The sequence below is a fragment of the Poeciliopsis prolifica genome, unplaced genomic scaffold (assembly GCF_027474105.1).
Source record: "Poeciliopsis prolifica strain line A6 unplaced genomic scaffold, Auburn_PproV2 SCAFFOLD129, whole genome shotgun sequence".
Taxonomy (NCBI): Eukaryota; Metazoa; Chordata; class Actinopteri; order Cyprinodontiformes; family Poeciliidae; genus Poeciliopsis; species Poeciliopsis prolifica.
This window is the reverse complement of record NW_026562504.1, coordinates 347,475-360,830: the sequence shown is the minus strand read 5'-3', so window position 1 is coordinate 360,830 and position 13,356 is coordinate 347,475. Positions and strand designations below refer to the sequence as shown.

General features: G+C 41.3%; 1 protein-coding gene across 4 annotated transcripts; it reads right to left on the bottom strand.

Annotated features, from left to right (window-relative positions):
• Nucleotides 1-382: 382 nt before the first annotated feature.
• Nucleotides 383-11,493, bottom strand: LOC129355309 (pituitary homeobox 1-like). 4 transcript variants are annotated; one of them, XM_055024814.1, is made up of 4 exons: nucleotides 11,442-11,491; nucleotides 4,470-4,616; nucleotides 3,780-3,982; nucleotides 383-2,140 (listed from the first exon to the last, which is right to left on the bottom strand). In XM_055024814.1, the coding sequence occupies exons 1-4, from the start codon at nucleotides 11,485-11,487 to the stop codon at nucleotides 1,592-1,594; spliced, it is 945 nt and encodes a 314-aa protein (XP_054880789.1). In that variant the 5' UTR covers nucleotides 11,488-11,491; the 3' UTR covers nucleotides 383-1,591. The 4 variants fall into 4 exon arrangements, with proteins under 4 accessions (XP_054880789.1, XP_054880791.1, XP_054880790.1 ...); XM_055024816.1 differs by lacking the exon at nucleotides 11,442-11,491 and adding an exon at nucleotides 4,690-4,794; XM_055024815.1 differs by lacking the exon at nucleotides 11,442-11,491 and adding an exon at nucleotides 4,742-4,776.
• Nucleotides 11,494-13,356: the final 1,863 nt, after the last annotated feature.

Below are 13,356 nucleotides of genomic sequence, written 5' to 3'. Positions count from 1 at the left end.
ATATTCACAAAACTTTAATATACCAGATAATCGGAAACGGTGCAGTTTAGACTTTCCTGCTAAATGATGACAAATAAATGAAATGATGAAAATGATCCATTAAACACTGAAAGGCAGAAAATGACAAACATTGAACGAAAAGAAACTTCCTGCTGTTTATGAATAAAATATCAATTAAATTAATGTTTGAAGTAAAAATTAATAGGAAAAAAATTCTAATCTGAGCAACAAGGAAAATAAAAGTTAATTCTTAGGATTAGAAATATTACTCCAATGTTTGATTAAAAGCTTTAATAATAAAGCAAAATATATTTTATAAACAGTTACGCTCTAATCTATAAATGACATTTTAAATCATTTGTGTTTAATAATTAATTCTGACCATATTTCAGTGTTTTATTAACAGCTGCCTCTGATCCTAATCCCTCAGATTACCTATCAGGTTAAACACTAATATCAGTGTAATGGCAGTAATATAGATAATACAGATATGAGGATTTCTGCAGGTGTCAGAACAGCAGATATGATGTTGACTGAATGAGCAGAGCGCTTATGAGACAGATTCTAATCATTTTTACTGATTTATTCAATGCAAACTGCAGGATTTCTGAGCTTTGGTTGATCATAAATGATCAGTTTTTAACTTTCTAATTCCTCCTTCAGTCTCGATGAAAGCGAATCAAATCAGTTAATAGAACATAATTATTTTGAAGTGAAGCTAAATATTTAAATGAACCTTTTCAGTTTCTGGTTTATTCAGACACATGTTACATTAAACACCAGAACTTTGGATCATTTTAGAAACAGTTTTACATTAAATCACGTCAGTTAAACATTGTTGGTTTTTTTGAGCAGATAAAATGAGAAGCAGTCGGTGGCAAAAAGCACAAAGAAGCGTTTATAAAATATGTACAATAAAGTCAAGATCTCTTCTTTTTTTCACCTCTTTAACATCAATTACTGTCATGTTTTGTAATTATTGTAATTAATAATCCCTCTTCAGCGGTTCCGTTCATTTCACCTCCGACATTTTCTGTCTTTTTATTTTTTATGAATTGAAAATTTAATTCAAAAACGAACAACGAGCAAAACTTGTGGCTCCGTTTCGTACCTGTCATTTCCAAATGGATTCTGGGTTTTTGCTCCGAGGGTCATTTTTCTTCTTGTTATTTTTTAGTCGTTTTTTGGCGCCATGTTCTTTTTCCAGGTACGAAACGGAACCAGCTGCTGATCAATTTCTGCTCATCAGAAACGAAACGGATGAAAAAAATATTCCTGAAAATATCAAATGAAATATTTGGAGTATTTTTATAATTTTTTGGTTTTGAATAGTTTAAGTGCGTCGCTACGACATGGAGCCACCAAGCAGCTCCGCCGGTACCGGAACCAGAATCCCAGTTTGTATTTACAGTGAAATATGTACAGTGCAGCAGAAACACGTCTTCATTATTTAGAAAAGGATCCCGGATGTTTCAACCCGCAGCATCCTTTTTTCTCTCAGGGAAAAGTTGAGCGCAGGGATCCGGGTCGGTTCGGGTGCGGGTTGGGTGAGATGCGGATCCTGCGGGTCGGTTCGGGGCCCCGCGGCCCGTCAGCTGTTGTACTGGCAGGCGTTGAGGCTGGAGCCGGGGCTCTGCAGGCCGCTGTAGCCGAACGTCGGGTGCTGCTTGGACTTCAGTCTTAGGGTGGCCAGGCTGGAGTTGCACGTGTCCCGGTAAACGCTGTACGGCGAGCCGGGAGGGCCATACGGACACGCGGAGGACGACATGGCCGAGTTGATGCCAGAGGTTCCGATGCCGTTCAGGTTGCTGATGTTGTTGAGGCCCGGGGCCGCCATGCCGGGCACCGCGGAGTGGCCCATGCCGGACGCCATACTCATGGAGGAGATGGAGTTCGGCGCGGAGAACATGGACTGCGAGGTGAGCGGACTCATGGAGTTGAAGAAGGTGAAGTTCTTGGTGGACAGCGGCGCCGGGGCCAGGCCCTTGTTGGTCCAGTTGTTGTAGGTGTAGGTCGGGTACATGTCTTCGTAGGGCTGCATGAGGCCGCTGAACTGCGGCAGGTAGCTGTTCTTGCACAGGTCCATCTGCTGGTTCCGCTCCCGCTTCCTCCACTTGGCCCGGCGGTTCTTGAACCACACCTGGAAGGTAAACACTGCGTCACTACCGCAGGCTGCCAGCCGCACTATTCAGCTCCAGGCTGGTCACTGAGTCACGGTGACAATAATCGGAAAATCCAGATTGGTGTCAAAAACCGAGAGCGAATATAATAAAGATTCATGCAGATTCTATTTATGATGCAGGAAAATCATTTCATGCATTTAGAAACATGTATTCATTTTTTAAATAAAATATCACTTTAGCAAAATTATTTACACCAATAATAATAATAATAATAACATAAATAACAATAATTATAATAATAATAGTAATAATAACAATAATAATAATAATAATACAAATAATAATTACTCTGATAATAATAATGATTTTATTATTATTATCAGCTCGTCTGTTTTTCTTCCTCATCGTGGGTTTTTCACGGAGCTGTTTTTACTCCCGTGGGTCCGTGAACGTTACATGAATCATTAAAATCATTTTATCTGTTTTTTAGTGTAAAGCTCTTCATTAAATATAATATATAAATATGCGCCGAACATTTTTAAATCGCTTTGCAATAATTTATTTCTGAACATAAAACAATAAACAATTTATTGGTTAATATTTCTGCGTCTGAATTAATTTAATACATAAATACTGAAGTTATGCTACATCATTTTAATGCTTATTTTCTGGACAGCAAAACCTCCAATAAAATATAATTTGTCAATTAAAAAACACAAAATGATTTTTTGTAAATGAAACTACAGAATCTGATCGCATCAAATAAAGTTCAAAATCTAATCATATAAAATCAAAATCAGTTGATAAAAAGACGCAGTTTGACCCGTTTGCGCCATTTGACTTTAATGTGAAACTCCTGCGGAGTCACTGCGTTTATATGATCCGCGCGTCAGAATAAAACCAGCAGCTGGGGCCGAACCGGACCGGACCGGACCGGACCGGACCGAGCCGCCAGTCTGCGGAATCGTTTTTAACTCATAACTGAAACAGTAAGTGGATCCGTCCCGTGAAGAGGATTCATAACATAAATCATTTGCAGAAGCTGCTGCAAAAAAATGAAGGAGAAAAATCAAAGCGACCGGAAGCGATTAGAATAAATTCATTTGATTTTTCTGATCTGCAATAATTCAAAATGTCCCGTTTAACAGAAATATGCTTTATTTTTTATAAAGTGCACGACAGAAAACTGCAGCTGGTGCTCCAAACCCAACGGAACCGGAACATTCCAGAACCGACTCTTCATTTCCACAGAAAGTTTCACGTGGCTGCGCGGGAAAACGGCCCAAAGTCCCGCCAGAACCGAACGATGAAAAACGATGAAGAGGAAATATTTCATGTTCTGGTGTCGTTCAGTTTGTGATTAAACGGAGCAAAGATCCGAACTGGACCTGATGCAGGTCCAAACAAGCTGGATGTTTCCTGATGTTTATCAGTTTTTGGATGTTGATCAGGAAAATTATTGAAATAATTCGCCTTTGATCCGAAACATTTGAAATGAATTTCGATCCGAAAAACTAAAATCTTTCAAACTCATGAAGGTCAAACTGTTTGACCCGGAATGTAAATCCTAAAGTTCACTGCTGCCGTCATAAAATCAGACATTGTGATTTCAAATCGATCGGACTGATTAGTGAAATGTGGACGCGGTTGTCCTACCCGAACCCTGGCCTCGGTCAGGTTGGTCCAGACGGCGATCTCCTCCCTGGTGCTCATGTCCGGGTACCGGTTCCTCTGGAACGTGGCCTCCAGCTCCTGCAGCTGCTGGCTGGTGAAGTGAGTCCGCTGCCGCCGCTGCTTCTTCTTCTTCGGGTCGTCGGCGCTGCCGTCATCGCTGCGCTGCTCCGCGCTGCGCTCCTTGTCTGCGGGAACAGAAAGCGGCGGTGCGGTGAGGACGCGCGGCGCTGCGGCGCTGCGGTTCTGCTCCAACGTTTCACACGCGGATTCAGTTTCCAGGTTGCAAAACAGCGAAAGGTTTGAAGGAGCAGCGCGCAGAGCCTGAGGCCAGACATTTGCAAGTATTTTCATAAAACTTAGACAGAGAAAGAAAAGCAAAGATTCGCACATTTCCAAGCGGAACCAAAAGCCGCATGTTCACCTTTAACCTGTGAATATTTCGCTGCATTTCACATTGATGCTATTTATGGTTTATTTTTTGGCTCCGCACATTTTCCGTGACCCAGTCCGGGATCCCGCCCGCTGATTGGCTCAGGCAGCGCAAAACCGGACCAGAACAGATCTGGGTTCTGCTGGCGCGTAAATGAACGTCCCGCTGCGGGTTTCTCTGCTTTCTGCGCAGCAACATGATTTGCGCTCAGTGAAAGTCTGGATCCGTCCGGCGGTATCTACCTGCCAGCTCTGCGTCTGACGACTCGCTGCTGGAGTTCTCCAGAACCCGTCCGGCCTCCGCTGGTCTCTGTAAATGAAACGCGGCGGCCACGTCACGGGGCGGCGCGGCTCTCACGGCCTCCGAGATTCTGTCCAAATTCATGCCACCTTAAAGAGAAGGATGCGGACAGTGAGAACCTGGAGAGTCCAGCGGCTGCGACACGGAGCTCCAGAACCACACCGGAACATGAGCGGCGCGTTTCCACCACAGGTTCGGATTCCCCAAAACCCACAAAGTTCCTGTAGAGGTGAAGCGACGCGAGGCATCAGGCAGCGGTTCGGCTCGGCTCGGTTCGGTCCGGTCTGCAGCAGCGCCGCTGTGCTGTGCGCTCTGACCGACTCGGGGCTCCGACTGTCAGGCAGCAGATCCTCCTCCTGCCGCTCGGAACCTCCCAGGCCGACAGTCCAACCCACTGAACCTGCGGCACCACACCGGGGCTATGACGTCACGGTGACCCGACCGACCGATGTCCCGCTGATGTAAAAGTCCAAACGGCTCGGCTTGTTGGAAAACATTGATGAGAATCTGGCAGCAGATTCGGTTCGGTTTGATTTGGGCTCCAATAGAAACTTTATGGATTAAAAAGGGGGCGTGGCCAAAACGGATCAGTTTTATAAAGCGGCGCCTTTAATAACAAATAATCAATAAATCAAACTTGTTGCTTCTCTTGTCACAAGTTCATAAATATTTCATGTTGGTATTATTAATATTTCTGCGGTGGATTCAGGAGCCGCGTTGTGTTATTCATGTTTGCTGCGCTCCTTAACACACACACACACACACACACACACACACACACACACACACACACACACACACACACACACACACACACATTCTGGTCTATGTGTGTGTGAGCTGGATAAAGATTTTCTGCCTCATTGTGTTGGACAAACGATGAGCTGATGGATGAAACATGAATGATCAGAAAACCTGCTGTGATTCTGACAGCTGCTGATTATCTAAACAACTGACACACACACACACACACACACACACACACACACACACACACACACACACACACACACACACACACACACACAGCTGCTGCTCTCTCACCTTTAGATCTCTACACAGAAAAACAGCGAAACGCTAACATCAATTTTTCATCTCCGTATTTTAAATGAGGATTTTATTTTAATCAAATTATACTGAAGGAAACTAGAAGCCAAAACTAAAACATGGAAAACATGTCAGCCAGTTTTCATTGTGTTGGTTTACATGTTGAAGTGAATGAAGTTGTATAGAAAATTATAATTACTGTCTAAATGAGTGAGAAAGTACAATTACTGAGCAACTTTTGAATAAATCTTTTTTACAGTGCTGAACTTTTGACTTCACTCATTTTATCATAAAGTATTTCTGCATTTTCTTCCCAGTGAATGTAAGTCAAACATGTTTTAACCAGAAACTCAAACCTGTTAAAGGTTCTGAAGTTTCGATTGAAATAATATTTTTATTTTGGCAAACTTTATGTTTCGGTTTCTTATATGAATTTATGTCATTTTCTTCCTTATACCAAAATTTCTACTTAACTTTATATTTTGGTTTGTCTGATGAGGTAACTAGCATGATGCTAAACATTAGCATCATGATAGTTAGCATCAAGCTCGTTAGCATCATGCTAAAAGATTTGTTCTCTTCAAAACTAAAATCTACCCAGAATCAATAGAGACGAATAAAGTTATCTAAAATATGAAAGTAGATGAATTCCTGATAGTCGTTTAAAGTTTTTCTTGCTGCTTTCTGTGAATACGCCGCTGCTGTTGGCCGCCTCCTACTGGCCTGGCTGTCCTAACCAGCAGCTCATATCATTTGTCTTCCTACTTAATCTATTTTAAAAAAACTCCTATTTTATAAAGTTTAAATGTTAAAGTTTTACACATTCAACACAACCTTTATTTTACAGCATATAGAAAATTTCACAATAATCAAACATTTGTTTCCAGAATCTGAAAGTTTTCAGGTTTTATGCAAAATGTGAATGTTTGTTCTAGAGTTCAGATAAAATCCAACTGATTAATCCATATTATTTCAGAGAAAAATAAATTTATTTTGATTCTAGTTTATTTTGTCAAATGGAACAAAGAAGAAATATATTTCTAAAATGTTTCACTCATTGAAATTATATACATCTTTCCTTTTGAATATCAACATTATCATTTTCATTTTGCACAATTAAAACTAATTAATGAAGAAGAATATAATCAGTGAAACCTGACTTGTAGTTGCTGAGTTTGCTTATGCATCAGGCCGGCTTTCTGTTCAAAATAACCAAAGTAGAAAAAACTTTTTTTTCACTTTAGACTCTTTAAAGTTTATGAAATGAGTCTATTTTCAGCATATTCTTTATGTAAAGATTCTAAAGATTCTCTATTTCTGGTTCATGAGTCTTCAATTCATTTCATTTTCTACACTCACTGACATGAACAAACTCATTTGTCTGAAGAAATCTGGAGGTCAAAGGTCAAGTCTTTCCTACTGTGGTTCGAACATTTCAACAAAGACGGGAACGTTGGTGTCCAGGAAAAATGACATTTTCAGTGTTTATTTCAGCTAAATTAATAAAAGACTTTCCAGCATTTAATATCTGTAATAATTCTGAGCAGAGAGTCTGACGGTCACTCTGGACTCTGGACTCTGGTCTTTAGTCTCTGGACTCTGGACTCTAGTCTCTGGTCTCTGGTCTCTGGACTCTGGACTCTGGTCTCTGGACTCTGGTCTCTAGTCTCTGGTCTCTGGTTTCTGGTTTCTGGACTCTAGTCTCTAGTCTCTGGTCTCTAGTCTCTAGTCTCTGGTCTCTGGTTTCTGGTCTCTAGTCTCTGGTCTCTGGTCTCTGGTCTCTAGTCTCTGGACTCTGGTCTCTGGTCTCTGGTCTCTAGTCTCTGGTCTCTGGTCTCTAGTCTCTGGTCTCTGGTCTCTGGTCTCTGGTCTCTAGTCTCTAGTCTCTGGTCTCTCGTCTCTGGTCTCTAGTCTCCGGACTCTGGTCTCTGGTCTCTAGTCTATGGACTCTGGTTTATGGTCTCTAGTCTCTCGTCTCTGGTCTCTAGTCTCTGGACTCTGGTCTCTAGTCTCTGGACTCTGGTCTCTGGTCTCTAGTCTCTGGTCTCTGGTCTCTGGTCTCTGGTCTCTAGTCTCTGGACTCTGGTCTATGGACTCTGGACTCTAGTCTCTGGTCTCTGGTCTCTGGACTCTGGTCGTTTTGGGTTTTCAGCAGCAGGTCGTCTTTGTCTTCGGTTGGTTTTGGTTTTTGATCAAATGTTCAGGCGAGTCGAAGCGAACGGAGCGACTTCCTCCTGTTTGCTCAATTCTGTGTTTGGTCAGTTTGACCGAAAGCAGAGCCGGCCAGAGTCACAATGGATCCGCGCCGCGCCCCATCAGGAGCCATTGCTTTAAAGCAGAGGGTCACAGGTTTGTGTTGGTGGTATTTAGTTTTAGCTTCAGTTTAATTCTTTTACTCTGAAAAATAATCATTTAAAATAATTTGATCAATTTTGTTTAAAATGGCGAAGCTTTCATTCAGACACTCGGCGATAAACCACCGAACTCCAGTAACTCCGGTGGATCAGTGGATCAGCAGCCCGGTGGATCAGTGGATCAGCGACCCGGTGGATCAGTGGATCAGCGGCCCGGTGGATCAGTGGATCAGCAGCCCGGTGGATCAGTGGATCAGCGACCCGGTGGATCAGTGGATCAGCGGCCCGGTGGATCAGTGGATCAGTGGCCCGGTGGATCAGTGGATCAGTGGCCCGGTGGATCAGTGGATCAGCGGCCCGGTGGATCAGTGGATCAGCGACCCGGTGGATCAGCGACCCGGTGGATCAGCGACCCGGTGGATCAGTGGATCAGCGGCCCGGTGGATCAGCGGCCCGGTGGATCAGTGGATCAGCGACCCGGTGGATCAGCGGCCCGGTGGATCAGCGGCCCGGTGGATCAGTGGATCAGCGGCCCGGTGGATCAGTGGATCAGAAACACTTTGTTACGTGAACCGGAGCGAAGGTTTAGTCGCCGCGAGTTAGAGTGACACGTTTCCACGGTAACGCAGCGTTTAACCCGGATCTGTTTTCAGGTTTTACTTCAGAAAAAAACTTTAATACCAAAACAATGTTTAATGAAAGTGATAAATTCAAACATGCACTGTAAAACACAAAACCAACTTCATTAATATTGATGAAAAAGTTCGAGTTCCTCTGCAGATTATTTCACTTAATAAAACATTTAATAATCTGCATGTTGAACTCGAAGCTTTTCATCAATATTAATGAAACTCTCAGTTGTTGCTGAAAGTTTCCTGTTAGTTTAGTTTATTTTCAGATATTTATTAAGATATTTGCTCCATTCATCCAAACTCCTCGGTACGTTTTCGTGTTTTTGCAGTGTAACAGGCCAAGTCACAGGCTGAACTTGTATTAAAACTGTAATTTTAATTTGCATCATCTGTAAATCTGGAGCGTTTGGATGTTGGAGTGGATCAGCGACCCGGTGGATCAGCGACCCGGTGGATCAGCGACCCGGTGGATCAGCGCTGCGGTTTTCTGGCTCGGCTTCGTTCTGCGGCTGATCGATGGCGGTTATCTAAATACTCCAGCCTCCATCTCGCCTTCGTCCTTCTCCTGCACTTCTGCGTGTGATGGATGAGTTAAAAAGCCTTTCCATCCGGCTGACGGGTTAAAGGTCCAGCAGCAGCGCAAACATTCATACTGTTTTCTGTCTGCTGTCCACGATGTAAAAATAAAGTGTGTGAGCCTCATTAATCACAAAGCGAACACTCGGAGGGAATAAAAGTGCAGTTTTTTCCCCTGCAGCTGGAAAACAAAGCAGATTGAAAGCGAGACCAGCAGCGGAGATGTAACCGGAGCCGCCGGGTAACTGGAGAAGCGCCGGGCAGATTATCGCCCTGGTGACGGTTCCCCTGCGTGGGCCGAGGCCCGTTTGACCTCCGACTCTGACATCCAAACAGCGCTAAAGAACAACGGCTAATGAGCAGAAAAACACAGAAATCCCCTCTGATGGAGCCGATAAAATCATTCAGAAGCAGCAGAGCAACGAGCGAGCCGGCCTGAGGCACACGCAGAGCCGGCCTGAGGCATACGCAGAGCCGGCCTGAGGTAGGCTATACGAAGAGCCGGCCTGAGGTATACGAAGAGCCGGCCTGAGGTATACGCAGAGCCGGCCTGAGGCATACGAAGAGCCGGCCTGAGGCACACGCAGAGCCGGCCTGGCATACGCAGAGCCGGCCTGAGGCATACGAAGAGCTTTCACAAGAAAACTGCAGAAAACTAAACTCTGTCAGATCTTCTTCATGTTTAAAATCGATTTGAACGTTACAATTTATGGGAAAGTTTTATAAAATCTGAACTTTATTACATCATAAACATTTCCATCAGCAGTGGAAACACGAGACGTTTGTTTTCTGAAATGTTCTCTGCAGAGCAGCCGTATTTTTATTAGAAATAAAAACATTCACTTTACTGGAACATTTGAGGCTAAAAATCTCTCAAAGAATATTTTAAATCTATAAAATCTATAAGAATTGTTCATTCATTTTTCTGAAAGGCAGTAAATTTTTAAATCTAAAATACATATAAACTTCAAATGTTTAGATTTTTGTGTATTTTCCAGATAATATTGCATGTTTTCTGCAGGACAGTAAAACGCTTCTCCAGAAAAACCTAGAAATAATTTTCACTTCTCCAGCTGATGACTGTGGGCAGAGCCGGCCCGAGTATAAGCGAGCTAAACGTTGCTTTGGTTCTTCCAGGCCAGCAGGGGGCCCCCAAGGTTGCCCACATTTTATCACAGCGTCTCTGTGCTTTGTGTTAAAGTTGATCCACTTCTTAAAATCAAAAATATTCAGAGGTTTCAAGCAGTAAAACCAGTAAAGTCAGAAATTAATTATATTGTTTGTGTTTCATATTTTTGGCAGCTTGCAGATAAATCTACATAAACAATCATTTTTTGTTTTTTTCTGTCATTTTAGTTTAACTTTGAAACTAAAACCTGTCCTGGTTTGTAGTTTTATTGTTTCTGTGAGCAAAACAGCTGCTCATTTATTAAATATGTTTTATCATAAATCTAATTGTTTTATCTAAATGTGTCTCATTTAGATAAAACATCTAATCTATTTTTCCTTTCATCTGCAGGTAAAAGCAGAAATCTGCTTCAGCTAAAAATCATTTCATTTTTACTTCTTGATGTTTGAAACGGGATTATGAAGCCGCGCATCACGTGACTCCTGATTTTATCATAATAATAGTTATTATTTTATTATAATAATAATAATTATTATTATTGCGATTATTTCATTATATATTATTATTAATATTATTATTATCATTATTTTATTATCATTATTTTATTATTTTATTATTATTATTATCATCATCATCTGATTTTTTTTCAAATCATTTCTCGCTCATTTCGCTCCAGTTATTCTGTTTGATCATTTCGTCATTAATGATCGATCAGGAAAAAACGCCGCGCAGCTTCAAATGTCAAATTAAAGTGAATTAAATGATGTTTTTATTTTTCTCCATAATGTTTGAAACAATAAAAGTGAAATAAGTCGCTGTGTGAATCTGACGGGACCAGCAGAACCAGAACCAAAATGTTTTATAATTTCACTCAATTATTTAGAAATGAAACAAACGTTAAACCTTTATGATTACAGTTAGTAAACATTTTTATTATAGATTTTGAAATGTTTCAGTAAAAATTTATGAGTTAATTCCGTCACTTTTCGCGCTCCTTTATTTGCACATGAACATTTGATAATTCCGCACATCTGCGCGTTTCAGTCCTGAAGCATAAACTGCGACTGAACTATAAGTTTTCATAAAAGGAGATTTATGTGAAGTGAATCCGCTCACACAGATGAAGATGTTGGTTCTGGTTCTGGTTCTGGTTCTGGTTCTGGTTCTGGTTCTTACCTGAGTCTCCGCATGGAATCACGTTCTTGGACAAATTCAGCTCCATTCCAGATCCCTGCGCAAAAAAGCACATATTTTATTAAACATATTCAACCTGAACGGCCTGCAGCTTTCTGGATCACACACACACACACACACACACACACACACACACACACACACACACACACACACACACACACACACACACACAGTGTGTAAATCTCTCTCTTTCCCTTCAGCCGAGCAGAAACTCAACAGAAATATTAAATGTTTCCTTGATTTTCCGCACAGCCGTAAAATTGCGCCTTTTTTGCGCCATAAGCTTTTATCATTAAATCGTGCAGCTTCATGAACTCTCTCTTTCTGCGCAGTTGGTCTCATGATGTTCCCAGTGACTCACCAGTTTGGTTCCCAGTAGAGAGAAGAGCTGAAGGGAGAATCCTGCCCGCGTCCCATGCAGGTGTTCAGTAAATCCAACAAAGTGCGGTCCGTGCGTGGAGCTGCGTGGGGCTGCGTGACGCTGCGTCCGCGGTGACCGCCGCTGTGTTTCCTCCGCGCTGCGCTGCGTCGCTTTTCTCCTCCCGCGCTGCGCTGCACCCTCGCCGTGACGTCACCACGCCCCCGTCACCTTCCTCATCCTCCTGCAGCTTCTTCACTCTTCATCCCGACAACAGGGTTCGGGTTAAAACCATGGAACTGGGTTCGGGTTCGGGTTCGGGTTCGGGTTAAAACCATGGAACTGCCATCAGACACTAAACTAAACAGCAAAATATTTTCACAGCTTTTGATTTTTTATTTATTCTGAATGAACTTCAGGCAGCTGGTATTTTATGTACTTATTGTTTTTAAAATTCTATTTGTTTTTGTTATTTTTATACTTTCTCATGCTTCTATATCACATTTCTTTCTGTTTTAACATTATTTTATATTTTCTGTTATTGTCGAATCTTCTGTCCTCTTATTATACTTTATGTTTAATTTATTCTCTTTCATATTTTTATGTTTACTGCTCAGATTTATATTAGATTTTTTTTACATTTTCTCAAATATTATAGCAGAAATTTATGTAAGCATGAAATAACTGACAAATGTTATATTTCCATGTAACATAAAAAATAAATGCTTTACTCCCAGATTTATTAATAACTGGGTGAATTTTAACAAATGTGCAACAATAAGAATCAAGACTTTGTGTTTTTAATTATTAACCAAACAGATAATTGTTTGATTATTGTTAAGAAAAAAAATGTGTTTCTTTTTTTTGCAGAGTGAACAGTTTGGTTTTTCAAATTTAAATTTGCTTCCTTTTCAATTATTGGTTCATAATTTAAATTTGACTGCTCTTACTTTTGAAAATGAATCAAATAAATACCAGAGGAAATGATTTATGTTTTCTAAAAGAAGAAAAGGTTGAGAACAAAACAGGTTTTCTATTTTCCTTTTAGCAGGAACACCGGAACAGAGCGGCAGGATGACCGGGGTCAAAGGTGAGCGAGCCATCAGCTCAGTCATTAATAACTCAAATAAATGAAATATGTGAGAATGGTTTCTTTTAAAAGATAAAATCTAAAAGCTGAATCATGTTTTAGCCCAGACATTTAAATATTTAAATGACCTTTAAATATTCAAAGTTGATTTTGGGCCTGAAGAGAAAATGTGGAATTTGTCCCTTCTGCCCTCCTGTAGGACGGAGCCACAACCAGGAGCTGAGAGTTTCTGCCTGCAGGTCCTTTAATCCACACACAGGGACTCACCTCAGGTTTGGGATTATTACAAAAGATTTTGCTAAATTAACATACTTTTGCAAAAATTACTATAAAGGATGACGCACCTTATTATAACTATTGGCTAATAATTGATCATAGTTCAGCATCTTTCCTGTTTGCTGCTGCTGCTCATGTTCTGACCCAGAACAGCTCAGAACAGAAATTCA